Here is a 27974-nt window from a genome sequence, read left to right as displayed (position 1 = left end):
TTGTCAGGCTACCATTATCCATAAGATCCTCTTTTGTCTTATTAAAGACTGAGGCAAAGTATTTGTTTAGATATTGGGCCATGCCTAGATTATCCTTGACCTCCACTCCATCCTCAGTGTTTAGCGGTCCCCACTTCTTCTTTCTTTGTTTTCTTCTCATTTATATGGCTATAGAACCTTTTACTATTGGTTTTAATTCCCTTTGCAAGGTCCAACTCTACTTGACTTTTAACCTGTCTCTCTTTATCCCTACATGTTCTGACCTCAATAGCTGCTGTGACAACTAATGAGCCCAGAGGTGGGTGAGTATAAAGGTACTCAAAACCTTGGGAGGATACATAGTACTTTCTTTCTTCCCTGGTAGTGGTGGGAGGCAAAGAGGATGGAGTCTGTCATAGGCTCTGGTATTGCCTCATTAATTGGCAGAGCTACCTTGGAGAGAGACCCATAGATGACAAAATGTCAGCCAGGCAAAGTGAGGAGACTCTAACCTCGTCAACCTATACACCTCAGTCTGCAGCCACTCTCCTTAATAACTTGTGATAAACATTAAAATCATCAGGATGGGGTGGAGTTGCCCTGGATGAAACAGCCTCATCTGGAGTGGGCAAAGAGGAGGCAAAGACTGGAGGTGGTAGAATCTCTTCTACCAGCTTTTGCTCAGGTCCTGGAACCTCTTCTTGACGCTCAATACCTGCTTGGTACCAGACTCTGGGGACTGAACCACTCAGTGAGCAGACTCTGCCCTCCTAGACGAAGGCACTGAGTATGCACGGTGTGGGAAAGATCTGGAAGCTGGAGGAACTCTTCAGGGTCCAAAACAGCCACTGATACAGGGCAGGGCCCCATTGTCCTGGCCACATTCCCACAGAAGATTCTATTGAAGAGTCACGGTGCTAGGTTGACAGAGGCGATCTTTGAGGAGAGCAGTGGGTCCTGCTTTTGGGTTGTGAGATGTAAGAGCCCACCTCAGAGTCCAATGACAAAGAGTCCCCCTCTTCTGACCATAGTGGGGCTGATCCAGTCAGGCTGGGGACCAGTGCTGAGAGCCTGGTGATAGGGGGAGCGCTGCAATCCTTGCAGGCTTCCTCTTGGATGGTACCAAGGGCCCGTGTGTCCTGGAAGCAGGCAACTGTGAAACCAGAGGTTGAATCAATGGTGGATGGGGTGTCAGTGCCAAGGGATCAGACTCCTTAAGGAAGGAGATACCAGCACCAACAAGCAGAGCAGATTTCTTGCTGCCACAAATGCCTCCGAGCTAGTCAGCACCAAGAGGATCTGTTGTTGCAGTGCTCAAGAAGTTGATGGTGCTGCTTCCAGCACCAGGCTCGACAGTGCTCCTTGCAGTGCCAGAGCTGACTGAGCCAACTTAGGTACTGATTTGGAGAAAGAATGCTTAGGTTTCAGGTGCACTGTACTCAACTCCTTAACAGACTTAGAGGGTGGAGACCTGGCCCTGGCTGGGGTCTCACTGGAAGGTTTGTATTTCTTCCTTGGTACAGGTGAGACAGAATGGTGCTGAGATTCTGCTAAAACTGGAGGCAAGTATCTCACTGAAGCTGCAGCACTTGGCATCGAGTCAAACCAGAACGGCTCCACAATGGCCTGAGTGCCATTTCCATCAGCAGGAATTTCAGCCTAGCCTCCCTTCCTCTTTCGTTGTAGGCATGAACTCTGCAAATCTGACACCAGCCCCTTATGCTCACTAGCATCGGCCTCGAGCAAGAAGCGCAGGGCTTGAAGCCTGGTGACAACTCTGTTTTGTGAATAAGAAACCACCCAAAACGGGGAAAACAACAAATCTGAAACATTTTGTTTGTTTAAACACATCTAAAACTTACTAACTATCCTAACTATACTGAAGATTAGACCAACTATATATATATATATACACACACACACACACATATACATACACACACACAATATTTACAAAGAGAGAGAGACAGAGCGCAAGCGAGCGCTGTTCTGGCTTTGAACAGAGTTCCAATAACTGTCATGGGTGCTAAAAAGGAACTGAGGGGGGTGGGGGTAGAGGCGGCTCTGCCCTTTATAACTGCAAACAGTGGTGCACGGCAGCAGGGGGGAGCTCAAGCTGCCCAACGGGTTCCGCTAAGAGAAAAAGTTTCTGATGGCCATATGCTGGGCACACCAACCCCAAGAGTGGAATGCACATGTGCCATCTCTCAAAGAAGAAATTAATGATAAATCAAGTTCAGCTGAAATCTTTTCACCAGGCTTGGCTGTTCCTAGGCTTCCTATAACAGGACTGCTAGATCCCCTCCCACCTCTCTTATGTTTGAATAAGCTAATGAACCACTTGCTTCAGTGAGTCAGCAGAACCCACTTAACATTCCTTTGCAGGAATAATACCTTCTAACAGGGTGGTGTGGGGTGTTTCTCTCTCTCTCTCTCACTCACACACACACACACACACACACACACACACAGCCAGCCTGTGACACTAAATCTAAACTGACATTTTTCTTTTAATTCCATTTCCCTCTACTGCCAATGAACTAGGCATCATTCTTAACCTTGAGTTGTCCTTCCCCTCCCTCCAACACTACCTATTTGGATGTGCATATCTCTGCAACATAACTTAAGTGGGACAGTGCCTTGATTCCACCTCTGCTGAACTCAGTTGTGCCTTTATCTCACCCTTCAAACTCCAGTATGTGCAGAATTCTACTTTCTGCCTTCTTATCCATATAAACAACTGTGTCCACATCACACCCTCAAACAACTCAGCTGACTTCCAATTCATTTTGGGATTTAGTTCAGAATTCCCTTTCCTGTTTTAAAAAGACCTCATGCTCTTGCTAGAGTCAACCTCACAGACTTGGTTTCCTCCTCCCTTGCTAAACTAGTATTGGGCTCCATTTCTCCCCACAATATGGCTACCTTTCATGAAAGAACACTCCTTTCTGCAGCTCTTACTATCTGGAAGAGCGTTCCTCTGCATATCTGATTAATTTGATCTCCTTCCCCTTTTTACATGTGGTATCTGTTCTCCCTGGCTTATCCCTCCGAATACCTCTCTCCCTTTGTTATTGGCCTTTTGGCAGACTGCTTTCATCTATTCACCACACACCATTGTTTCTTGTAATGCATACCATAATATTATCTTGTATTAAATAATGTTGTGAATCATTTAAAGATACAGTTTGCTATCCAAACAGATATAAAAGATATTCTTATATAGAAAATAAAATTGTACTCTATTGAAATTTATTTTTAAAAACTAGGATTAACTATTCTAAGAATAATTAATTTGCAGACGTATTGCACTGAGCTGGTTTGGTAATTTCTACTAGTTTGGGGATTGCATTTATGTGTGATACAAAAGTTTGTAACAATTTTAAACTCAAAATAGTCTAATAGCTTTGGCTGCATACCAGCAAACAGGTACTCCACTAGAAAAGTTGCAGGAGGACAAAAACAATGAATGACAAAAGATTTTAATGCAAAATCCTTTAAAAGGATAATAAACTGACTGGAAGAAAAATTGAGACAGCATAAGTATTCTGAGAATTCCATACTCTGCACAGATTTAATTTACCAAATAGAGTGAAAGTCATTCTAAGTTGGGGGGGGGGGGGACTCTTATTAAGCATATGTAGCCAAAATCACAGTAGCCATCATATTGGGTGGTAATAACAAAACTGTATCTGACACAATAAGTTAATAACATCATCATTAATATACTACCTTTTATGTTGAATGATTCCAAAATAATTCACAAACTAGGTATATACATAAAATCACTGAAATACAACCAGCTGGCACGCAATGAACTGCACAAGAGTAAGGTGAGGGAAATTTGGGCCTAAGAAAATGGGCAAACTCCTTTCTCTTACAAAAAGTGCCATACGACTCTCTATGATGCCAACACAGAGCTAAGGCACTTCTATATTTAAGGTTTCTGAAAAATGCATACAAAGTAAACAGCATAGAAATCAATTTATTTAGCTCAGCAGAAACCAGGCCTGAAATTATTCGAACCAGGATTTGAACCATGGTCTGACTGAATATAGGTATGTCAAACCTGAAGCTTAACCTTTTAAGCCCTTCCCTTCCATACTTTCATCTCTGAAGGGAAGGATTCAAGTCCTGGCGTAGGTGACAAGTAAAAGGGATTTTAGTCTCAACCTTATGTTCACTTTACAAACCTTGTCCTTGCACAATAAAAAATTGTCAACCAATGAGACACAGAAATGGTTACCTACCTTTCTGTAACTGTTGTTCTTCAAGATGCATTGTGCATGTCCATGCCCAGCGCATGGTTGTTGAAGATTTTCTCTTCTATCTGTACCTGTTGGGGTAGTTCAAGCTTCCTCTGCTGCCATGTGCTACTGGATGCAGGTATAAAGGGCGGAGCTGCTCTTGACCCCCCTCAATTCCTTTCTACTGCATAGACTCCGATAGAGAGGGGTGGGTCATGGAATAGACATGTGCAACATATCTCAAAGAACAGTTATGGAAAGGCATGAAACTGTTTCTTCTTCAAGTGATTGCACAGGTCCATTCCACTATAGGTGATTCATAAGCAGATTGACCTGGAGGTGGGCCTGGAGCCTATTTGAACAGTGATTGTAGAACAACGTGCCCAAATCTGGCATCGTTCCTGGATTGAAGGGCTCTAGTATAATGAGAAGCAAGCAAGAGCACTGATGACCATGTCCAGAGTAGGAATTGTGCCAGGAAAGCCGCAGTTGTGCGTGTGCCCTCGTTGAATGGGCTAGCATGCTAGCCGGTGGAATGACATTAGCCAGTTGGCAACATAAACACATATACAAAGAAATCCAAGAGAAAATCCTCTGAGAGGATACCGAGCGATCTTTCATTCTGTCAACCGATGTGATGAACAATTGTGATGATGACCTAAATGATTTAGTCCAGTCTAGGTAAAAAGCTGAAGCTCTTCTGACATCTAAAGAGTGGAGTTTTTCTTCATCTCTGTGAGCATGAGGCTACTGGAAGAAAGTTGGCAAACAGATTGCCTGATAAATGTGAAAGTTGGAAACAACTTTCGTCAGGTACTTTGGGGGAGGGCAAAGGTAAATGTTGATCTTAAAGACCTTTACAGGAGGCTCTGATACCAGACCTCTCCACTCGCCCACTCTTCTAACTGAGGTAGTTGCAATAAAACACAACACTTTCACAGAGAGGTGGAATAGAGAACAAGTCTTGAATGGTTCAAAGGGTGGTCCCATTAACTTTGCTAATAGGAGGTTCAGATACGATGAGGGGGGGGATAAGTTCTTGTACACGTCCAGCCCTTTCAAAAATTTGATAGCAATGGGATTGGAAAAAAGAGATCTATTGTTCATGGATGAGTGGAAAGCAGAGAGAGTTGCCAGATGAACTTTGACAGAGCTAACTGCTAGATCTTGATGTTTCAAGTACAGAAGATCATCTATCAAATGTTGGGCTGGGACTTGCTCCGGAGGAACAACTTTCTGATGGGTCTAGATGGAAAAATGCTTCCATTTAGCCAGGTAAGTACTCTTAGTTGAAGATTTTCTACTATTTAGAAGTACTTCTTCCATGTTCTTTGAGCAAGTCTTTTCTAACAGTTTTAGTCATGAAGTTTCCATGCTGTCATGTGGAGGGCCCGCAAGTTGGGGTGGAAGAGGCAGCCGTGGTCCTGGGAAATTATGTCTGGATTCAGCAGGTGAGACAATGTAGGTCTGACTGACAAGGTTATCAGGGTCGGGAACCAGTGCTGCCGATGCCACACTAGTACTGTAAGTATGAGGCAAGCATGGTCTCGTTTGATCTTGGACAAGATTCTGGGCAGTAACAGGATCGAAGGGAAGGCATACAGCAGGGTGTTCTTCAAGGGGAACAGGAATGCATCCGTCAACAAACAGGGCTGTGATCTCCTTGGGAACAGAACTGATGGCACTTTCTTTTGGTCCTTGCTGCAACCAGGTCCATTTGGGGAGTGCCCCACCATCAGAAGATCGACCTGGCCATGTCTGGACAATGTGACCACTTGAAAAGGACTTGCTCAACTGATCTGCCAGCATATTCTTCACCCCTGGAAGGGAAGCAGCTCTGACATGAACAGAGTTGGCTATGCAGAACTCCAGACACAACCAAATGGAATGTGCTCCTCCTTGTCTGTTTACATAAAACATGATGGCTGTTCTGTCTGTTAACACTAGATTTTTCCCCTTAATATGCGGAAGGAAAGCCCAACACACAAGATGGACAGTTCACAATTCTCTGACATTTATCTGAGCCTTTAGATCTTGGGAAGACCACAGACCTTGAGTCTGCAGCGACCCCATACGTACTCTCCAACCCAGTGATAACCCATCTAAAGAGCATGCTAGTTGCAGGGGAACAGTGGGGACCCCCCACAAACTTTCAGAGGGTCTGTCCACCAGTCCAGAGATGACAAGATTAGCACTGGTACTTGAACCACCATGTCTAGATGATGATGGCTCAAGGAATACACTGAAGCTAGCTACCCTTGTAGCTTTCTAAGATGCAGTCTGGCATGCTTCACTCTGTGTATAAGTAAGAGTTGTTCTGGTCACCAGCTTGCCCTTGTCCACCATTGCATTTAAGTCCTGCCTTCAGCTGTCTCGTAACCTCTCCTTAAACTTCAACATGTTATTCCACAAGGTGAAATCATACCGACCTAGGAGTGCCTGTTGATATGCAATCCTAAACTGCAGACCCCCACAGTAGCAGTATCAAAATTTAAACTGACTAAAGACCTAAAACTGAAACTTACAACTAACACTAACTAACTAACTACTATTTCTAAGAAAATGGGTATAATTTACACTGGAATGAGGGAAGAACTTGCAGTAGCAAGATTGAATTCATTCCAACAATTGTCATGGGCAGTTAGAAGGAACTGAGAAGGGTTGGGGGTGGCTCCACCTTTTATACCTGCACACACTGGTGCACAGCAGCAGAGAGCACCTGAGCTGCCCCGACAGGTTCTGTTGGGTGAAAAAATCTCTGACAAACATTCACTAAGTGCACACTCACCTACAGTGGAATGTACATGTGCAATCACTTTGAAGAATAACTGTCAATCTTCATTCAAATGTAGAAGTAAATTGGAGTTAGCAGTGGTGTTCCAAATGAAGGCTGAGGTGCATTGGCAGCATTATTTGGAAAAATTTGCACAGCATTTGCCTTCTATAGGCTGGACTCAACTTAGTGCTGAGAGTCTCTCACTTTCATGAGATAAGTGTTTTAATATTAATACATACAAAGTAGTAGCCTAATAAAGTATTAAACTAGAAAAACAGAAAGAAATTAGTTCTCAGTAGTGCACTGTGATTTAATAAAAGCTTCATTTTCTAATTTTTTCCCAGTGGGAAGATCATACTTTCTGGTGATACACTCTCAGTCCATTTTGCTGAGCATTACTTACACAATTCCAATTAATAGAAAAGCCTCAAGACTTGAGTTAAGAATACCCCTTTGTATTTAGGACCAAAATTTGCTACCAAATGGTTAAGCTCTACTTTTATAATCATTCCAACAGAAAAATGCCAGATCGAAGAGGAGACCAACCAGCAACATCCCACCTCTACATCCTCTTGCATTTTATCAATTTAAAGTCATTATTTCCCCTAGCATAGACTTACGGAAGAACTGAGAGCGTTTCCCCAGATTAGCAATCCATCACTACAAAAACACGACCCTAGTACAGAGCTCCTAAGAAGCCCATTGTTTGCAGATAAGGCTCTGGCTAGGGTACCATTTGGACAGAGGACCATTGTCTCGGTAAGCGTAAACTGGAAAAGAGATTGTCTTCTACTCCAAAACATTTACATTATCAAACAATACCTGGCAGATGAATAGCCCCAAAGGCAAGACACCTGGTAGCCCAAATTAACAAATGGCTGTGTGAGCCTCAGACATACCATCCAGCTTTTTAGTCTTTTGACTATTTACAAATTAACTAAGTGACATCTCTACTTTTACTTTTCCAACTATAAATCAATTTCCCTATTCTACTTAGTTGCTTTATTCAAAGCAGAGTTTGAGGAAAAAATGCCCGATTCATTATTTTGTTTAAATATAAAGAGTAAGAATTTCACTTTTATTTCCATGTTCTGCTGCCTCTTTTCCTCTATACTCTTTGGCGGAATTAGAGATAGCGAAGAACACTCTTACCTTAATGTTGCAGGCCTGTTCCATCAGTCTTCTAGCGTTCTCTTCTGCTCTGTACCTCTTTGGCAGCTGAACTCTGAAGAATTTTAAAGCCCCTTCAAAATCAGCCTGTAAAAGGTCCTCCTTTGAGGTCTGCAATGAAATACAGATAAGAACTATTATACACACAGAGAACATCCATACCTACTCTATTATTGGATTTATCATCTGCTAAATTTATTCCAAACAGCCATCGTTCACATTAGCTCAAAAAAAAAAAACCAAACCAAACCAAACCAAACAAACAAAAACCCTCTAGGACAATGGTTCTCTAAACTATACCTTATAAGATGAAATAAAAAGTCAAGAGCACATCCAGAAAAATCCCAGGCAAAGCAGCATGATAAGAGGACTTTAACAAGCTGATGTACTTATCTTTCCATACCTGGAGGCTGAGAAAGTGCATCTGGCAAAGCCTGTCAAGATGGAACTCAGGGACAGAAAAAGCTAGGTGGAGAATTATGGTGTTTTTGAGATGGTTTGTGCTTCTTAGGTTGTTGCTGATTTCAGTAACTCCCTGCTAGAAAGACACTGTATATGGCTGCAGACATGATCAGCCAATCATTAATGTGGAGGAGCCTGTGACACTAAATTCATATGTAGCACTGTGCCAGAAAAAGCATTACACCCCACCTCTGTATTTTTCAGTTTAATGCTTATCACAGTGGTATTGAGCCAAAACCATAGCCAGTACTATACTTGGAAAAGCGAAGAGATGAAGATTCAACAGAAATCCAATAGTGCTGCTGACAGGGTAATATGAACAGTTGCATAGAGATTAGTATTTGTTTCTTTCTGTTACTCACGCTTTACTAAAAATATATGTAAAATTTAGTAAGATTAACTTCTGCATTTGAGAGAATACAAAAGACTACAGCTACAATTTTCAAGTGTGAATACTGTGATGGGGCAAGGCCAGATGGCTACAGAAAAGTAGTGGGAGATAGATATATAAGCTCCAGGCTAAACAAATCCCTGGTACCAGGATAAGTTAAATGGCAGCTGCTCCAGGTCAATTAAGACACCTGGGGCCAATTAAGAACTTTCCAGGGAGAATGCTAGGTTGATTGGGACACCTGAAGCCATCAGGGACTGGCTGAAACTAGTTAAAAGCCTCCCAGTTAGTCAGGTTGGTGTGGCTGTCAGGAGCTGTGGGAGGAAGTTGTGCTGTTGGAGAGACTGAGTAGTACATACCATATCAGGCACAAGGAAGGAGGCCCTGAGGTAAGGGTGAAATGGAGCTTGAGGAAGTGGGGGCTACTGTGGGGAAGCAGCCCAGGGATTGTAGGTGTCATGTTTCTAAAGGTCAGCTGCCATAGCTGATACTGTTAGGGTCCCTGGGCTGGAGCCTGGAGTAGAGGGCGGGCCTGGGCTTCCTGCTTTGCCCTCCCCTGATTAATCCCTGAGACTAGGAGACAACAGAGATTGTGCAAGGGAGGATAGCTTCTCCTCACCTCCCTTGCTGGCTTATGATGAAAATGGCTCAGTAGACTGTAACCCTTGTCTCTAGAGAGAGAAGGGTTATGTGGAGGGTCACAGTGAGCCTCTGAGGCTAGCGAAATCCGCCAGGAAACGTGGGACCCATGGAGACAAGGACAGAGCTTTGTCACAATACCCAACTTCCATGTGTACACTGCACTAGGTTTGCACACAGGTCAGGGTTGCACATATGCAATAGGTGTGTGTGCACAAATCCCCAAAGTGAACTACTCAGTTTCCCAAATGAAGCCTCACCAGTTCAAAATTTCGAAGTCTTCAAATGAAGATTGGATGACTTTCTGGAAGATATGCTTTAGTCATACACAAGTGATTGGGCTCAATACAGGAATAACTGGATCAAATTCTATGGCCTGTACTATGCAGGAGCTCAGACTAGATGTTCTAATGATCCCTTCTGGTCTTAAAATCTGTGAAAATCTAACTGGAGAAAATGATCCGGATGCTTTCAGTTATGAATCAATGCTACACACTTTGTGAACCTGGATATTCTTATTGCAGGATTGGCTCATTTACATATAAATAATTAAATCAACTATATAAACACTATTTTTTTTAAAAGAGCAAATATAATTTTTCCCAAGTGCTTTAAATTATAATTATATTTCAGTAAAAAGCTGCAGGCTTTAAAGCATGTACCAAAAACAGTCAAGCATAGGAAGTGGCCCAGCTGGCCACAAACAGCTCTTTTGAAAATGCAGTAGCAGCTGGGCCCAGAAAAGATGGAAGGAGGGGCCTGAAAGGAACAATCTAGTTAAGCTTAATACAATTTTTAAATGGTACTCAAGATTGTGCAGGTGTTTACATTTTTGCTCCCATTTTTATTACAAAACATTTTTCATAGTGAGTATACAGTGCATACATCAGAAAAAAGGCTTTAAAATTCCTTCAAATTGTGTATCTAATTTGTTAAAGTGGTAGGAAGAGCCAGGGTGAATTTTCCTGATCACTAATCTCTTGAGTAGTTTAGTGCATGAGGATGGCACCTGAAGTATGCCACTTCAACACTGACAATGTTGCCAGTTATTGACCCATTTTTATACCCCTTTTTGGGAAACATCATGGAGAAGGTTGTAGTAGGCGAACTCTGGCAGTTTTTGGAGCCTTTGGATTTCCTCAGTTGGGCTTAAGGCCCATGTATGGGGGACAGACTACACTGGATGTGTTGACTAATGACATCCTCCTAATGACTAAAGAAGATCAAATGTCCATGCTGATTTTTTTTGGATGTGTTGGTAATCTTTGCTACCACTGATCACAAGATATGGTTGATAGGTTCATGACCCCTCAAGGAGTAGCTTAAGTTGCTTGAGTAGCACTGTGTGCGTGAGATTCCAGAAAGCAAGTGTTGTTCTACCCCAAAAATTCTAATGAAGGGTTCCACAGGATTTTACGTAGAAGGAGCTCAGATACTATCCTGATGGAGTTCTAATAGATGGAAGGACTGCTGACAGAATGTTTTCCATCCAGGTTCTGGACTTCAAAAGTCGATGCCAGAGCCTTGATTTCTTAGCCTTCCAGCCACACTGCAAGTCCCATCTTTTTGCCAGACTATGATAAGGAAGGGGATTGAGTGCTGGAATTACATTATCCTATTTTTATGACAGGTTTCAGAGTAGCATCCATGTTAGTCTGTATCCGCAAAAAGAAAAGGAGGACTTGTGGCACCTTCTCTAAGATGCCACAAGTCCTCCTTTTCTTTTTGCGGATACAGACTAACATGGATGCTACTCTGAAACCTGTCATTATGCAAGGCACTGAATTTAGCTGTATGGAGTGGATAAATTTGTTAGTCTCTAAGGTGCCACAAGTCCTCCTATTTTTATGTGACTTTTTAGTTTGAATTGGCCTGGATTAGTCTGTTCACTTGTGTTGTCTGTATTCTATTTGTATTTTTTAACTAATATATTGCACCAAGAGCTCCAGATAGGTGCCCTATAAATCAGTTAAATCAACTCAATTAAATACACACTACAGTTTCTCCAGTATATCTTAATATGATATAGGGGTAGCAGAGAAGAGAAAGCGCTATTTGAAAACAGGCACCAAAGTATCAGTCTTCAAATACACTGTGAGACAATTTCCCCCCACCCAGCAATGGGACTTTTCAAATGTATTCCAAATGCATTTTTGGGGTCCAGGACATTGTCGGGACCATTCTGAATGCAGTTCTAGGCAGCTAGAAAGTCAAGCCCTTGGAACAGCAAAAGCACCACACTCCCAAAGCAGTAGTTCGTTATAAAAAACTCTCAAAGCATTGAACCAAACTTTGATGCAAGCAACTTGCTAAGAGAACCAAATTTTGTTTTGTATAATTTACATGTATTATTTTGTTCTCCCAAGCTATTCATTTACTATTATTTACTACTCATGTAAATAAGAACTACTCATACGAGTAAGAGTTTACTGGATTGAGCCTATAGCCATTGAAAAGTACAAGTTATGAAGTTTTAGAGCAGGTACACAGTGTTTAGCTGAAGCCTTAATATTTGGACTTTTCTATTTCACAATGCATTTTTAATTTAAAAAAAACCAACCCTGTTAATTGAAATGTTAAAGTTTTGCAGTGAAAAATCACATGAAGTCAAAAAATTCCAAAGTAAAGATTCTAAGAATAATGTTCAGTGATTGCATTTGCGTATGTCTTATACTCTTAAGTTGTTCAACAAACAAATATTTAGCTACTTATTAGAACAGGAAAGAAAAAAGCAACAGAAAATGCGTGTGTGGTGGGGTGTCCACTGCACACAAGACTGGAAAGGGTTAAGGTGGGCCAATTAACTGCCCAGGTTGCACCTGGAACAGGAGCCAGGGAGCAGGGATTGATTAAATGGGGCTCAGCTGGGCAGGAACAGGAAGAGCCTGTCTGTATAAAAGTCCAGGAGCTGAGAACAGGAGGATGCTGCAGAGGAGTAGTCTACGATCGCCCTCTGGGAGGTGTGTTTGGGGCTACAGAGGGTAGCCTACAGTTATTCCCTGGTTGGAGGGAGTTTGGCTGGCACACCCAGAGAGGTGGGAGAGCCAGCAAGGTAGGAAAGGCACAGGCGAAAACAGCAAGGAATAGGAGTGCGGACCTTGACTGCTGATTAGAGGGCCCCAGGCAGGGGTTTCCCTACCAGCTAGTGAGGAAGTGGCACCAGCTCAGGCACTCTTCCCGCTCAGTACCCAGCCGGTGCCACTCCCTCAAGTCAGGGGACTACTTAGCCACCTGATTCCCCTCAGCTGTGGCCTTTTGGGTTAATTAGCCCCCTTCTCAGTCTGCATTAACCCTTTCAGGGTAAGTGTGGAGTGAACACCCATCACAGTGGGTAATACAAATTATACTGGTGTTGACACTGTAAGCCTTCCATTTTTTGACTTTTTGTGATCCTTAATGATGGATCAAAGAAGAATTCTGGAGCCATTCAGCATACAAAGATCTGTAAACTTCTTGGCCTGCAGTCAATCCGCTTGTTTTAACAAAAAAACTTTGTAAGCTTGGTGAACCAACAAGTCCAGCTGTGTATGTGTACATGTACACATGTGTACATGTGTTGACCAGTTTTTGTGTATGTGGGGATTTAAGGACACTTTCTAGTACTCAATAAGTAGCTTTCAAATGTTTGTGTTTTTGTTAAATTGATTTTTCTTTCAAACCAAAGAAAAATAGTAGATCTCAAAGATGTCCATGGCCATATCAAGTTGAAGTTTCAAATTTCAGCCTGTTTCATCACAGCTGTGTCTTTAAAAGGGTGGGCAAAAATGTTTAGGTTTTTTTGAAATGGATAAAGTGTGTTTTTGTAGATGTGTAAAAAGCCCTTCAAGGGATTTTACTGAAACCAGAAAAAGCACTTTCCACTGAAAATGTGCAGTTTTGAATAACCCTAAGCATGAAACAGGAGAAGAGAATGCACACTGTTTTGAAATTATGGGCAGTATAACATACCCACCTTGATTACTTTTTTCAGTGAGTAGACAATGTCACAATGAAGCTCCCCAAAATAGTTAAGAACATGCAAAGTGGAAAATGTAACTCTGACTTGTTTGTTTTAATTTAATTACTCTGTCCTGCTTTGCAGAAATTTCCAGCCTGCTTCAGTAATATCAACATCAACTCTGACTCTAATTGTTACCTAAGAAGTGATGAGGTATATGAGATTCAGGATCACCTACACTGTACACTCTGGACTTGATTCTTCACTGTCTTGTATCTTGTATAATCATTTACACCTACCTGTACAGAGTATAAAACACTACCACATCAAAATGGCAGCATTTTACACCCTCTTTGACCAAAGATCAATGTCTGCCCAGAGCGCAAGGCAGTGGAGAGTTGGACCCCGTTCTCTCTAATTCATTTCTAAGTTCCCTACCATTATATTTGTTTTCTATGTGAAATACTCTTATCCTATACAGTTTCCCATCTGTAGAATGGGGATAATGATATTTACCTCTTTTTGCAAGGTGCTTTAAGCTCCATGGATGAAAAGCGCATAGATAGGAGCTAGGTACTACTATTATTATTGATCTTGCACAATATAAAATCTACTCTTCCAAGACAAATAGGTCAAACTGTATGTCTCTTATTTAATCTCTTACATATTCTAAATCTGGTAATCTAAAATCAAGGATTATATGCTAATTTTTTTTAAAGCTTTGCATCCATTCCTTTTCCATTGATAGGAGAAAATCTGCAATGGTGTATGTGACATGGTTCCCCATAATGCTGCCCTGTAAGTATTAGTCATGGATCCCACATCATTAGCCACTCCAATCAGATAAAGCTTGAACTACTGTACTTTCTACCAGAGTAGTGAGAAAACTTTCTGAGAACCAAGGCCTTGTCTGTTAGAAAATGATCTCCCTTTAGCGTACATGCAGTTTATACCGGCAAAAGAATGCATTTGCCAGTATAAAAATGTTGTGTAAAAAAAGAAAAAAGAATCACAATGCTAACCAACAGTACCAGCACAAGTTCTCGTGTAGACCTGGCCTAAGCCTTATGCACAATGGATTGACATCCACAAGTGCACTGCTAATAACTCTGTGACTGAACATACACAATGTCTCTTGCCAATTCTCTCCAGTGCAGCTATGTCTACTCACAGACTTCCAAAAGGCACTGTAAATTAAGACTTGCAAAATAATCATGAAAATGTATCGGCCCAAACATAAATTCAAGGACTAGACACGCTCAGTCTAACTGTGATGATAATGAAGGGAAAAACCCAAATGAAATTAATGCTATTTCAGTTGCCTTTCAACAAGTATACTTGACTCAGGTGAGAATTTTACAGGCTGATGTAATTGCTATAGAGCATATTTTTCACATCACTCATTAATGGAATATATTCTGCATACAGCTCAGGATTTGGGCGCATTAGGAGCGCTACAGGGGGAAGCCTGGATAATGCTTATAGTTTGATTGATTCAAACCTGTTATTAGCCTCTCTCTATGATGAGAACTAAATCCATACCCACACCAAATGATGTTGTTCAAATTTGTCATCACTTTTCATTTCAAGTAACTGAAACTACTTGGTTTTTGATCTGATGTCTCACGATGCAGAAGGAAGGGAGTATTCTGGTGAACTTCCTATGCCTTAAACATCCTATAAGGAACAGATTGTCACTTATCTGGGTCTACTGCAGAAAATGGAGATCAAGAATAGGTTTCTAAAGTACTTGTAAAAAACCAAGCTTAGGTCACTCTAGGAATAGTACAGGATTAGTTAGAATATGGCAATAAAGAAGACCCCCTGTCCCTCTAGAAAACCAATTCCCCATTATAAAACTGTCTGGGTCCGGCTAAAGAACTCCTTCCTACACACAATAACCAGCTTAGTTGGAATATTTATGTTCAGCTATGAAATACTGGATATTAGATAACAGAACTGCTTTGGACTAATTATACAACAGAACCAAAGCCTGGTTTAGTTAGAGAACCATGGAAGAAAACTGGACAGGGCTGGCTAGTGATTTTCAGTCTTTTAGCTTAACTATTTTGTGTGTTTGGCTTTGTTCTTGTGCTACTGTACAAATGATAAGCAGATCAGACATCTCTGTATCATAACAAGCCACACTAGCTTCAGGCCATTACACAGACACACAGCTCAGGTGCTCCAGCAGATAAGAGCATCTTTAACCATTTCCTTCTCAGAGATAACTTAGACATTTTACACCTTGCCAGCTGGATTTTCATAGTCAAGCACAGAAATGTTAGAAGTAAGCAAATGTACAGCATCACTGCTTCAAATTATGGATGAAATTGCCTGCATGTCTGAAATTAATCATTGGCATCAGGAGTTAAGAATTCCGAATGCTAAGCACCGATGCATTCTGCATTAGTATTTGGGAATGAGTAGGACATACTGCACTAGCAATCACAATGAAATGGAGAACAAAAACATTCAAATCTCTCTCATGCAGCCCTAACTATGACCCTCACACCAGTTAAGGAGTGGCACTGATGGGCTCAGAAGGGAGTATCCATCCAGTCTTCCTTGGCTAGAAGGGCAGTGAGCAGGATTCAGTGCTTCTTAAGTGGGCTGTGTAAAGGAGGGGGGAAAAATGGGGGAATCCTCATGTATCTAACAGCTGCAGAGGATCCTTGGAGGCAGAGGGAGGGGAAAGGAGGATGGCAGATAAGCTATGAATTAATTTCAAGAAAATGTGATCTCACCGCAAGCAGCCGAGGCACAAACAGGCGATGCCCCATCCCAAGAAGTTCCAGCACACGACATGCATACTCATTCACCAGCTTGCTCCTCTCGTCATGCATGTCCTGTGACTTTTTGATGGGTGGTGTAAGCTTGGCAGCTGGGGTTGTGCAAGGTACCCCCTCTTCCATGAGCAATAAGCAGTAAGTATCCAGAGTGAGAATCGCAGTCTCTTAGCCACAATCTGAAAAACTACAATATTATAGGAGCTAGCCTCAGGTCTCCCAAATAGGTTCACACTTCTGTCTAGAGTAAGGAATGCCAGCTAATGTCTTACAAAGAGCAAGGCATCTTGCTAAGAATCAAAGAAGAATATGATCCACTGTAATGGCTTAGCAGGAGTCCAAAGTAGATTACAAAAAACAAACCAAAGAACACATGCATCTAAATATATCTGGAGAGCAGGAAAATGGCAGAGAATGAGAGCAGGAAAGCTCTGATGGGAGAAAGGCGAAGGATAGCTAGCAGGGCCCAGTGCATCTATGAATGTGTGTGTGAGCAGACAGGAGCAGCAGTAAGAGCAATAAAACCAGGGCAGTTATGAAGCTGCAAAGAGAAAAGGATGAGCTCATTGCACTCCCTGATTCGTGACAATCCTGGCAGCGGCTGCTGCTGCTGCCTCTTGCTGTGAATCAGTAATGAAGGGGTAGGAAAGGAGGGGGAGGGGAGAGAAGGAGGTAGGTGAATGAGCATGCAGAGTGTGTCTCGGGGGAGAATGCTGTAATAAGAAGCCAATAGTGAGCTGTTGAACCAATGAGCACCCCCTCCCAGTCTACCTTAAATCAATGTTAGCCAGACAGTTTCTGCTGTTGAATCCTGAACTCACAGATATATGAACTACATCTTCTTACCATTGCTTAGAGAAAATCAAGAGACTGCCAACCAATATATATACCTTATTCATATCTGCTTTTGAAAAACACAGACAGATTCAATGCTGTCCACGTATGTGTGGGTAGGGCAAGACACTACAGTCCCTCCTACATGACTGCATGGAACAGTGAGAGATGCCAGGATGTGCTGATGGACTACTGATAGATAGAGCACAGCACCTGGATTCTAAGAAGCTGGAATGACATGGCCTATGTTTGTTTCAGGTAGTATGACTTCAGGAGCTGTTTCTGAATGTGGAGAAGATTTGCACTGATGGAACAGAAAGTATAAAATATGATAGAAAAGAAAGAACTGCAAATTTGTCGGGGGGGAATGCTGCGATGTCACACCTTCAATTGTCTTCCATTTCTCCCATGCATGGAACAGGCCAGATACCTCTGCCATATGGCTAGATATACTGTACTGGGTTCTACTTCATCTCTCACTGGGAGTGAGCTTGAGAAAGCATGCTTTTTATGATGCTCTGCCTTTAAATCATTCAGTTAGAAAATGGACTGTCCAACAGAGCATATCTTTGGAACAATTCATACACTAGACTGAAAACTAAAATAATATCCCTGCCTAAGCAGACAGATAATGGAATTCTACATATTTCTAATTTATAGAAAGATGGTAGATTTTGTAAAGCTCTAAAATGACAAAGATATGATCCTTGAAAATTGCACACATTTCTGCAAATACAGATTAGTTTGCAAAAAGCATTTGACCCTGGACTTTCTATATCCAGGATAACCCCCTTTAGCAGAGCTACTAGCCAAAACATTATTTTATAAAAAGTGAAATTCCACAATACAGGGTCACCACATTGAAATCACAATCAGAATGCTCCCATATGAGTAGTCTAAATGTGAAGAAGATTTGACTTAAGACATGTCTGGATAAACTCTGCAACAGTAGTGAAAAATACTAAATTGAAGTTGATACAATTCAGGCTAATGCATCATCTATATTGAACTCCATTAAAACATGAACACATTTTCTTGGACTGACAAAGAACTGTACGGGAAAGGTGTTAGCAAAAATAACTCCATCCTCATAGGTCATCTTGGTTTACTGTGACAGATGAAGTGCATGGGGAAATGGCTGGAGCAGTCATGGAAGAAACTATGGGCTAGCAACAGCTGACTATGTCCAAGATTCCTTAAACTCTTATGCATGGCTGTGCAGGAGGCAAAAAAGAAATTCTTCATTTTACTCTCAGCACCTACATATTTGCTCTAGCAGTATATAGCCTATTTAATCCAAGCAATCTTCTCCTGGCAGTTGATTTGAGTACATCTTGCTGCAAGGAAATATCTTATTTTGCAGAGCATATCATTCTTGTTTGGACTGGGCTGTCTGGAGAACAGAATTTTGAAGGAGGGGAGGCTAGACCATCTCTGATTTAGTTAAGGTTAGTGATACCCACTGAGGCTTGGGATCTACAGGGAGTAAGTACTTTGATCCACACCCTGCACCTGGCTGTTGAAGGCTGGTAGGGAAGTAGTAGGTCCGTGATTGGTAGATTGTCCTAGCACTCTTAAGAGAAATTGTGTATGACCTTTGCACAAGAAATCTTTACTTGTAACAGACAATCTGACCAACTATAATCTTCCATTTTGGGTTAAGATTATGGAGAAAGCTCTGATATTCTAGAATCCTCAGATCTTTGATCCTTGCCAATTTGGCTTCAGACCAGTTATGGAATTCAGACTGCACTGGAAGTACTGGTTGAAGACTAAAGATCAGGAGTCCATATTAATAGATTTATTAGTGGACTTCAGCACTGTTCATCATGAGGTGGTCCTGACTTGCTTAAGGCACAAGCAGGAAGATAAAAGGTTGCCTTGTAACATGATTCCAATGAATGCTCTTGCGTAATTGTTTCAGTGCATGGAAGGTCTCGCGTGGTTACGCAAGGTTCTACCTTATCACGTCTAAACAATGTATGGGTAGGTCCACTGTGGGGACTAGCGAGAAAAGGACGTGTTAACCAGGTTGAGAAAAAGCTGAGGAGTTCCACTCGGGAAAATAAAACAACATAGTGGGGTTTTTTCCAATTTTGTTTTTGTATTTTTGAAGTATTTACATGAATATAACATATGTTGGAGAGTTCGCAGGTACTAGAAATATTAGAATCAAGTTTCAATCTGTGAATAAATTCATAGATGCTAAGGCCAGAAGGGACCACTGTGATCCTTTACTCTTCCCTCCTGTATAACACAGGCCATAGGACTTTCCCAAAATAATTCTAGTTTGAACTAGAGAAGACGTTTTAGTAAAACATCCAATTTTGGCTTAAAAATTGCCCATGATGAAGAATCCAGCATGACCCTTAGTAAATTGCTCCAGGGGTTAATTCCCTTCACTTTTAAAAATATATGCCTAATTTCCAGTCTGAATTGTCAGTCTTGTTCGACCTTTGTTGGCTAGGTTGAGGAGTCCATGATCATAATCAAAGTTTCAAAATGAAAACTTTACTCTAAAACGTTAAAAAGAAAACAGTGCGACTATGAAGGTTCTTGTTATGCCTACTGGGAAACACAAAGGAACTTACAGAACTGTCTAGAAGCATAGAGGGTGGAATGACTGGTGAGAGAGGCAGGGCTAGTGGGTGGAATCAACAGGAGGCAGAACTGTTTCATTCAGCATTTGTCAATTTTTGAAAGACCTGCACTCTGATCAACAGACCTCAAGCTAATTTTAATAGACGGGGGGGCCTCCGCTATTGTGTTCTTTTGTTTTACTTACAGAAATGCAGACTTTTCATTTTGGATAAGGTTTGTTTCTTTTTATGTATGAAGAATGAATATGCTTGTGAAGTGAGTACAAAGATGTCTCTTTACTCTAGCAGGCAAAGAAATAATGAGATCCAATTGCTGGGGGCTGAAGCAAGACAATTTCAGATTGGAAAGAAGGTGCGATTTTTAGCAGTGAGGATAATTAACTACTGGAGTAGCTTCCCAAGGGATGTGGTGCATTCCTCATTCCTTTACATCTTTAAATCAAGATTGATGGTCTTGCTAAAAAAGAGCCATATTGTAACAGGTTTCAGAGTAACAGCCGTGTTAGTCTGTATTCACAAAAAGAAAAGGAGTACTTGTGGCACCTTGGAGACTAACCAATTTATTTGAGCATAAGCTTTCGTGAGCTACAGCTCACTTCATCGGTTGCATCCGATGAAGTGAGCTGTAGCTCACGAAAGCTTATGCTCAAATAAATTGGTTAGTCTCCAAGGTGCCACAAGTACTCCTTTTCTTTTTGCATATTGTAACACTAACTCAACTAAGAAGTTATAGGTTTGATGAAGGGGGTGCAATCTATGGCCTGAGTTGTGCGGGAGGTCAGAGCTGAATATCATAATGGTCTCTTTTGGCCTTAAAATGTGTGACTGACAGTGTTTTTTTGCATTTCATTTTATAAAACCTTTAAGGGTTTTGTTTTGTTTTTCAAAACCCTTCCCCAGTTTTTTCCTTGGGAAAATAATCTTTTTTTTTTTTTTTTGAAGGGGTGTGTGTTTTTCTAATAAGCCGATGATGATCTGGTGTCTATATTGCATCCGAACCAGAGGGTACAGTGGAATGTTTCTCTCTATGGATGGAGTACAATATATGCAGCTTATTAGCAACCCCTCAGTGGACAGCCAAAAGTTGCCATTAACCAGCAGTTGTCAATAAGCGAAAGGCAGATTTGTAAGGCTGCAGCCAGGGAAAGAAGTGCTGGACCTGCCCGAGCTCTGGACACAGGCAGGTTTATGGGGGCTGCAGCCAGGGAAGGAAGTGCTGGGACATCCCGAGCCCTGGATGTAGACAGATTTTGGGGGCTGAAGCCAAGGAAGGAAGCACTGGGACATCGTGAGCCCTGGAAGCAGGCAGGTTTATGGGGGCTTCAGCCAGGGAAGGAAACACGGTGCTACAGGGTACCTCTCTCTGGACTCTCCAGGCTGCGTTCTGCCTTGGCACAGGGGGCCTGGGCTTGATACAGGTCAGCTCTTCCTTCCTTGGCTGCAGCCTCACAATCCTGCCTGTAGCTGGGGCTTTCCATGGGGTGCAAGGGTGCTGGGATGTGTGGAGTCCAGGTCCTGGTGCCAGGGCAGGACACAACCTGGAGAATGCAGGGAGAATGCCAGCCCATTGGCCCTCAGTGCCCTGATCCCTATGCAAAGCCCTGGCATCTGGGTGTCCGCCTGCTGCCTATCCTGGGGTGTGGGCTCCACAGGTCCCAGCACTTCCATCCCTGGCTGCAGCCCCGCAAACCTGCCAGTGACTGGGGCTTTCCACAAAAAAGTTGTCAATAGCTGGCAAGCCTGTTGCCAGTATCCAGACCAATTCACGTTGTAGCCCATTGTACGGTATCAGTTCCAGGCAGAATGGTTCTATTAACAGAAAGAGATTATTAACTAGGCCAGTATTAAGCAGAACCTCCTGCAATTGGCACACGAATGAGAGTGAACAGGCTGAGTCTCAATCCGGACTGAGCTGCTATTAGTAGGCTGGAAGAAACAACGGGAAGATATGGCAACAATTACCTTAACCCCTCAGATTGAGAGTGGGTCTGCAGTTTGTCATTCAAATTTGCGATTTGGCAGTCTTGTTACACTCCCAGCTGCTGCAGTTTTATAGCACAAGTAAGCAGGACATCTTATTTCCATCTGTTTCTTGTCAGGAAGTTCCAGCACTCTCTCTCTGATGCAGACCTTACTGCCATTCATGCAACATTAGGCTATTGCAATGGGCTCTTCAAAAGGCCACTCCTTAAATCAACTCAGAAACTGAGGCTGTTGCAACCGGGAGCAAAGCATGCAAGTTAAGCATCTTGTCTTGCAGTCAGCACACAGCACTAGTACTCTGAATCTCCACGGGCTGCTCATTAGCTTCTCAGTGGACTTTAAGGTATTGGTTCTGACCTATACATCCCTAACTGGCCTAGGGCTTTCTTCTCCAAGACACTCTTTCTGCCCATGCGACAATGCCACAGTTGAGCTCAGCAGAGATGCATGATGAGGAGCTCCCTGCTAGAGAAGTAGATGCTAGAGAAGTAGCTGCTGGCAGGGCATTCTCTGCGAGGGCTCCTCAAGTTTGGAATTCACTCTCCAACTTGGTTTCAAAATAGCCCACATTTGTTGACCTTAAGAGCATGGTTCAAAGCCATCTCTCTGATGTAGTTTTAATATATGATTGTGTTTGAAAATGCATCAAGAAGCCCCTAAAACAAAGGATAGGTACTTTTACGGAACTAGTGTATAAATCAAAACAAAAACATATACATGGGAAGGAATCTGTGGACGGATGAAGTTCAGGGGATTCTAGATGAGGTTGCGGATTTCTATCTGGGGGAGATTAGGTTCTGTGATAGTTAAGGAGGGAAATTTTAGTTCAGGACAAACTGGAGAAATGGCCTGAAGTAAATAGGATGTAATTCAATAAGGACAAATGCAAAGGACTCCATTTAGGAAGGAACAATCAGTTGTACACATACAAAATGGGAAATGACTGCATAGGAAGGAGTAAAATGGAAAGGGATCTAGGGGTCATAGTGGACCACAAGCTAAATATGAGTCAACAGTGTAATGCTGTTGCAAAAAAAGGGAACATCATTCTGGGCTGTATTAGCAGGAGTGTTGTAAGCAAGACACGAGAAGTAATTCTTCCGCTCTACTTCATGCTGATTAGGCCTCAACTGGAATATTATGTCCAGTTCTGGGCACCACATTTCAGGAAGGATGTGGACAAATTGGAGAGAGTCTAGAGAAGAGTGATGAAAATCATTAAAGGTCTAGAAAACATGACCTATGAGGAAAGATTGAAAAAATTGGGTTTGTTTAGTCTGGAAAAGAGAAGACTGGGAGGGGACATATAACAGTTTTCAAGTATGTAAAAGGTTGTTACAAGGAGGAGGGAGAATAATTGTTGTTCTTAATCTCTGAGGATAGGACAAGAAGAAGCAATGGGCTTAAATTGCAGCAAGGGAGGTTTAGGTTGGACATTACAAAAAACTTCCTGTCAGGGTGGTTAAGCACTGGAATAAATTGCCTAGGGAGATCGTGGAATCTCCATCACCAGAGATTTTTAAGAGCAGTTTAGACAAACACCTGTCAGGAATGGTCTAGATAATTAATCCTGCCACCAGTCCAGGGGACTGGACTAGACGATCTCTCTAGGTCCCCTCCGGTTCTATGATTCTATGGCATTCATAGAATCACAGAAGTGTATGATTGGAAGTGACCTCAAGAGGTCGTCTAGTCCAGTCCCCTGCACTCAAGGCAGGACTAAGTATTATCTAGACTGTCCCTGACAGATGTTCGTCTGACCTGCTTTGTAAAAACCTCCAATGACGGAGATTCCACAACATCCCTAGGCAATTTATTCCAGTGCTTAACAACCCTGACAGTTGGGAAGTTTTGCACAAAACAGTTGCTGGTTTGCTACTGCTGTTTTTAAGTATTTGTCAAGTGTGCTCAGAGCCTGACGATATGGGGGTCTTATGTCTTAAATGATCATCCTGGGCTCACACTCAGATACTACGGTAATGGAAGCCATATGAGTACCCAAGTTAAATAGATAGGCACTGAAATAACAAAATAAGCATCACTAATAGTTCCTACATCATAAACTATTGCTTTTGTGTGACAGTTTCTGAGCTACAGAACTGTCCAAAGAAAGTGTCTTTGGATTACCATTAGTATTTTAGTATCAAAAAAGACTGAGTCACTAAAAAGCTAATGAGAATCTAACATTGAAAAAACAGAGGTTCTCTTTAATGAAAATGCCTTCCTATGGAAAAATAAAACACAGGCTGCAATGAGAATAAATTTGAAAATACATGAAGACCATGTTTTTCTTACACTGGAAGACAAGAGACCAGAATGGTGGGCAGCAGTTTTCAGAGAATACTTTATCAAATAAGCCAGGGGCTTGGGGCCACTAAAGGGCTGAATTCTGGTGAATTTTGAGTTATTTTTCCTGCTTTCATTCTAGAACCCTTTTAAAGAAAAAAAAATAGCTTAAAATTCACATGAACATGTACATGACACTCTAGCATAGTGGTCCCTTGATCCTGAGCTTATTAGGACAAATTATCCATGGCAAACAGTTTCACATGGGAGTTGAAGGGTTCATCTACAGACTTGGTGTCTAAAGAGGTAATTTTCAATTAATATACTCAGTAGAGCTGGGCTTTGAAACCTGCAAAACCCACTGCTGTTGACCTCCCTAAGCTGGGAGAACTAGAAATGTAAAGGAGAATCTCAGCTTTGTTTTTTTAAAAGATAAATTTCTAGATCTCTCCCTTGTGAAGACAGCCTTGAAAACACAGAACAATATCCACTGATCACTAATGCTGAATGGAATAATTAGCTGGAATCCACTTCTGCAGCAGGAGCCTTGGGAAAGAACCTAACAAACCCCTGTGCACCTGCTCCCCCTGCACACATTTTTGAGGTAAAATGAGTAAGTTTAAATTTGTTCTTCCTCTCAAATAACCGTCTCCCTAGCCATGCCGCAAATCCTTAGGCCAGCCTTGTGCACAGTAGCGTGATAATGGTGGACACGAAGCGGTTACACTTTGGATGTTGAGAGAGAAAACAAATTGTTGTCACTGTTTTTTTGCAGGGCTACCCAAAATGATATGGGGCTGACTCTGCACTTAGACAGTTTTTGTAGTTTTGCTCAGAATTCAGAGGTATCTCTTGGACATGTCTAGAGACACAGCCAGCATTGGGCTAAGAAGCCCCAAAACCGCATCTTTGAAAAATCTACTTCTCATGTAGAAGTTTTTCTCAGGAAATCCTTGTCTCTCTCAGTTCCTGCCAAGCAAGTAACTGAGCCTGTATAGCTCACCAGAAAGAAAATCCAACATGACATCAACAGTGTCAACAAACAATCAAGAGAGGAGTGACTGTCAGACATCTTCAACAATGCTCAGAGAGAGCCTGGAATAAACGTAAAAGTAAGGAAAGGACAAATAACCCCCACCTCCCAGAACACTCAGACTTCCTGGGGAAGTGCCTTGTGCCAGCCTAAGCCTCAGAAACACCCCATCCATTTGCAAGGGGTGAAATTAACTCCATCTCTCTCAGCCTAATGCTGGATGCCAGTCACGGTATGTCTGCAGTGCAGCTGGGAGCCTGAGTAGATAGACACATGCTAGCTCTGGTCAAGTTAGTGTGCTAAAAAGACGACGTTGTGGCATGCATTAGCCACCCATGTATAGACACAAGGGGTGGGGTAGGCTTCTATGTGGGAGGCTAGCTTGTGTTGCTACCCACGCCATAATGGCCACAGTGCTATTTTTGGTGCGCTATCTCAAGCAGAGCTAGTGTGTGTCTGTCTACCCAGGCTGGGAGGCACACTCCTAGCTGCAAAGTACACTAAGAAGCCTATATGTAGAGCTTAAGTGGGATTTAAGTGAGAGAGACAAGCATTGTGCTGGCCTAGTGTTGACAAATTATACAATTTTATTGTGAGTCTCACAATATTTTTAAAGCACTTGGAGTCACATGATTGCATGAGAATCTTGGCTCTCATTTAAAAAAGGCTCTAGCCCTCTTGGTTGCAGAGAAATTGTGAAAATGTGGCATTCAGAAGTGGTGTGCCAAGTCTTCATTTATTCACTTTAAGGTTTCGCATGCCAGTAATACATTTTAACGTTTTTAGAAGGTCTCTTTCTATAAGTATATAATATATAACTGAACTATTGTTGTATGTAAAGTAACTAAGGTTTTTAAAATGTTTAAGAAGTTTCATTTAAAAATAAATTAAAATGCAGAGCCCCCCAGACTGGTGTCCAGGACCCGGGCAGTGTGAGTGCCACTGAAAATCCGCTCGCGTGCCGCCTTTGGCACGCGTGCCATAGATTGCCTACCCCTGCTCTCAAGGCTCAGAATCCGAAGACATATATTTTAAAATCTCAAGTTTTTCAGGGCTGACTCATGATTTTTAAATATTTGGAGTTGGCAATATTGCAAATTTTATCCAGAGTGAGGAAACAGATGCAGTGCCTTCTTGTCCCCTGCCTATCCTTCACTGACATACCTGTAGTCCTGCTGGTAGAATTTCAAGAAATCAATAAAAACAATGAGGAGCCCTTGTGGCACCTTAGAGACTAACAAATTTATTTGGGCATAAGCTTTCATGGGCTAAAACCCACTTCATCAGATGCATGGAGTGGAAAATACAGTAGCAGGTATATACACACAGTACATGAAAAGATGGGAGTTGCCTTACCAAGTGGGGGGTAAGCACTAACAAGACAATTCAATTAACAGTAGAATACCAAGGGAGGAAAAATCACTTTTGTGGTGGTAATGAAGGTGGCCTATTTCAAACAGTTGACAAGAAGGTGTGAGTAACAGTAGGGGGAGATTAGTATGGGGAAATTAGTTATTGTAATGACCCATCTACTCCCAGTCTTGAGTGACTAAAGCGAGGCTGTCTCAAATGCAGTAACTCGAGTGCACTACACTGAGCTGACGGTTGCAGTGAAGACAGGACTTGAGAGGCAGAGAACAAAATCTTATCCTTGATTTTTAAAGTCTTGGTACCGCCCAGAGCACAAGACCCAAAATTTGGGACTGGGTAGGTGTAAGCGTCCACCCAAAGGAGATGACAAGGTAGCATGAGAGCAGAATGAAAAGGGCTCCCTGCATTACTGGCAAGATGTTCGCTATAGAGGAAATGTACTCCTATGCAGAGGGCCAGTGTAACCTTGATGCATCACTTGCCTCCCACATAAACCCTGGCTTTAAGAGGTACACCAGTTGTGATGGCCCTCTGCATAGTGATAAATTTCACTGCATGAGAGCAAGTTGTCCTTAACAGGTTGGTTTGATGAGTGAAGGTAGCAAAGGATAGAGAAGGGAAAGGAGAGATACAGAAGAATAATGATATCAAATAATCCACCTTTTTCATTCTAGTTTTAATTTATTTTTGGAAATGGGGAGCCTCTGAGCCTGCCCACCCCCACCAGCGAGCTGTCTGAAGTACTCCCTATCACTAACTTTTAAGACACTCTAGATAGCATATGTTAAAAAGATTTCCAACCCCTGTACATTTGAACTTAGTATCTTTTTACAGACCAAAGGACAGGCCTTGATCTGTTCGCAACCAACCAATATTTTCTTAGTGGTTGCCTACATCAGTGCACTTGATCAACAGCCAGGGTTCGGGGATTTTTATGAACCGTGGACAAGATTTTTTGTTTTGTCCACAGCCTGTAAGTAGCTCATCTCTACAAAGAGAGTGCGCATGTCCAAGAAGTCACGGTGCCAAAGCACTGTCAACCCTGGAACTCCTTGCCAGAGGGTGTTGTGAAGGCCAATACTATAACGGGGTTCAAAAGGGAGCTAGATAGATTCATGGAAGATAGGTCCATCAGTGGCTATTAGCCAGGATGGGCAGGAATGGTGTTCCTAGCCTCTGTTTGCCAGTAGCTGGGATTGGGTGACAGGGCATGGATCACTTGACGATAACCTGTTTTTCATTCCCTTTGGGGCACCTGCCATTGGCCACTGTCAGAGACAGGATAGTGAGCTTCTGTGAGTAAGATCTTTGGTCTGACCCAGTAGGGCCATTCTTATGTTATGTTTTGTTACACTTTTAGTTATTGCACACTATTTTCTTTGCGTTTCTGTTTCGTGTATTTTAATTTAAACTTTTACTTCTGTATGATTATGGATCTTTATACTTGCCTCATTTTGCTAGCCCCAAACTGAATTGA

The 27974-nt window shown here is 42.1% G+C and overlaps 1 protein-coding gene across 6 annotated transcripts in view; it reads right to left on the bottom strand.

Annotated features, from left to right (window-relative positions):
- Nucleotides 1-27974, bottom strand: part of RABGAP1L (RAB GTPase activating protein 1 like) — a 560046-nt gene that overhangs the window by 109096 nt on the left and 422976 nt on the right. For 5 of the 6 annotated variants that reach the window (XM_077824229.1, XM_077824232.1, XM_077824228.1 and 2 more), the window contains one exon: nt 8155-8283. In XM_077824229.1, the coding sequence (XP_077680355.1) occupies nt 8155-8283 (129 nt within the window). Of the gene's footprint in view, nt 1-8154; nt 8284-16348; nt 16517-27974 lie in introns of those variants that run through there. The other variant, XM_077824233.1, reaches the window with a different exon arrangement.

Source organism: Eretmochelys imbricata, chromosome 8 (assembly GCF_965152235.1).
Source record: "Eretmochelys imbricata isolate rEreImb1 chromosome 8, rEreImb1.hap1, whole genome shotgun sequence".
NCBI classification, from domain to species: domain Eukaryota; kingdom Metazoa; phylum Chordata; order Testudines; family Cheloniidae; genus Eretmochelys; species Eretmochelys imbricata.
Note: the sequence above shows the minus strand (reverse complement) of the source record. Positions and strands in the feature narration are given on the sequence as shown.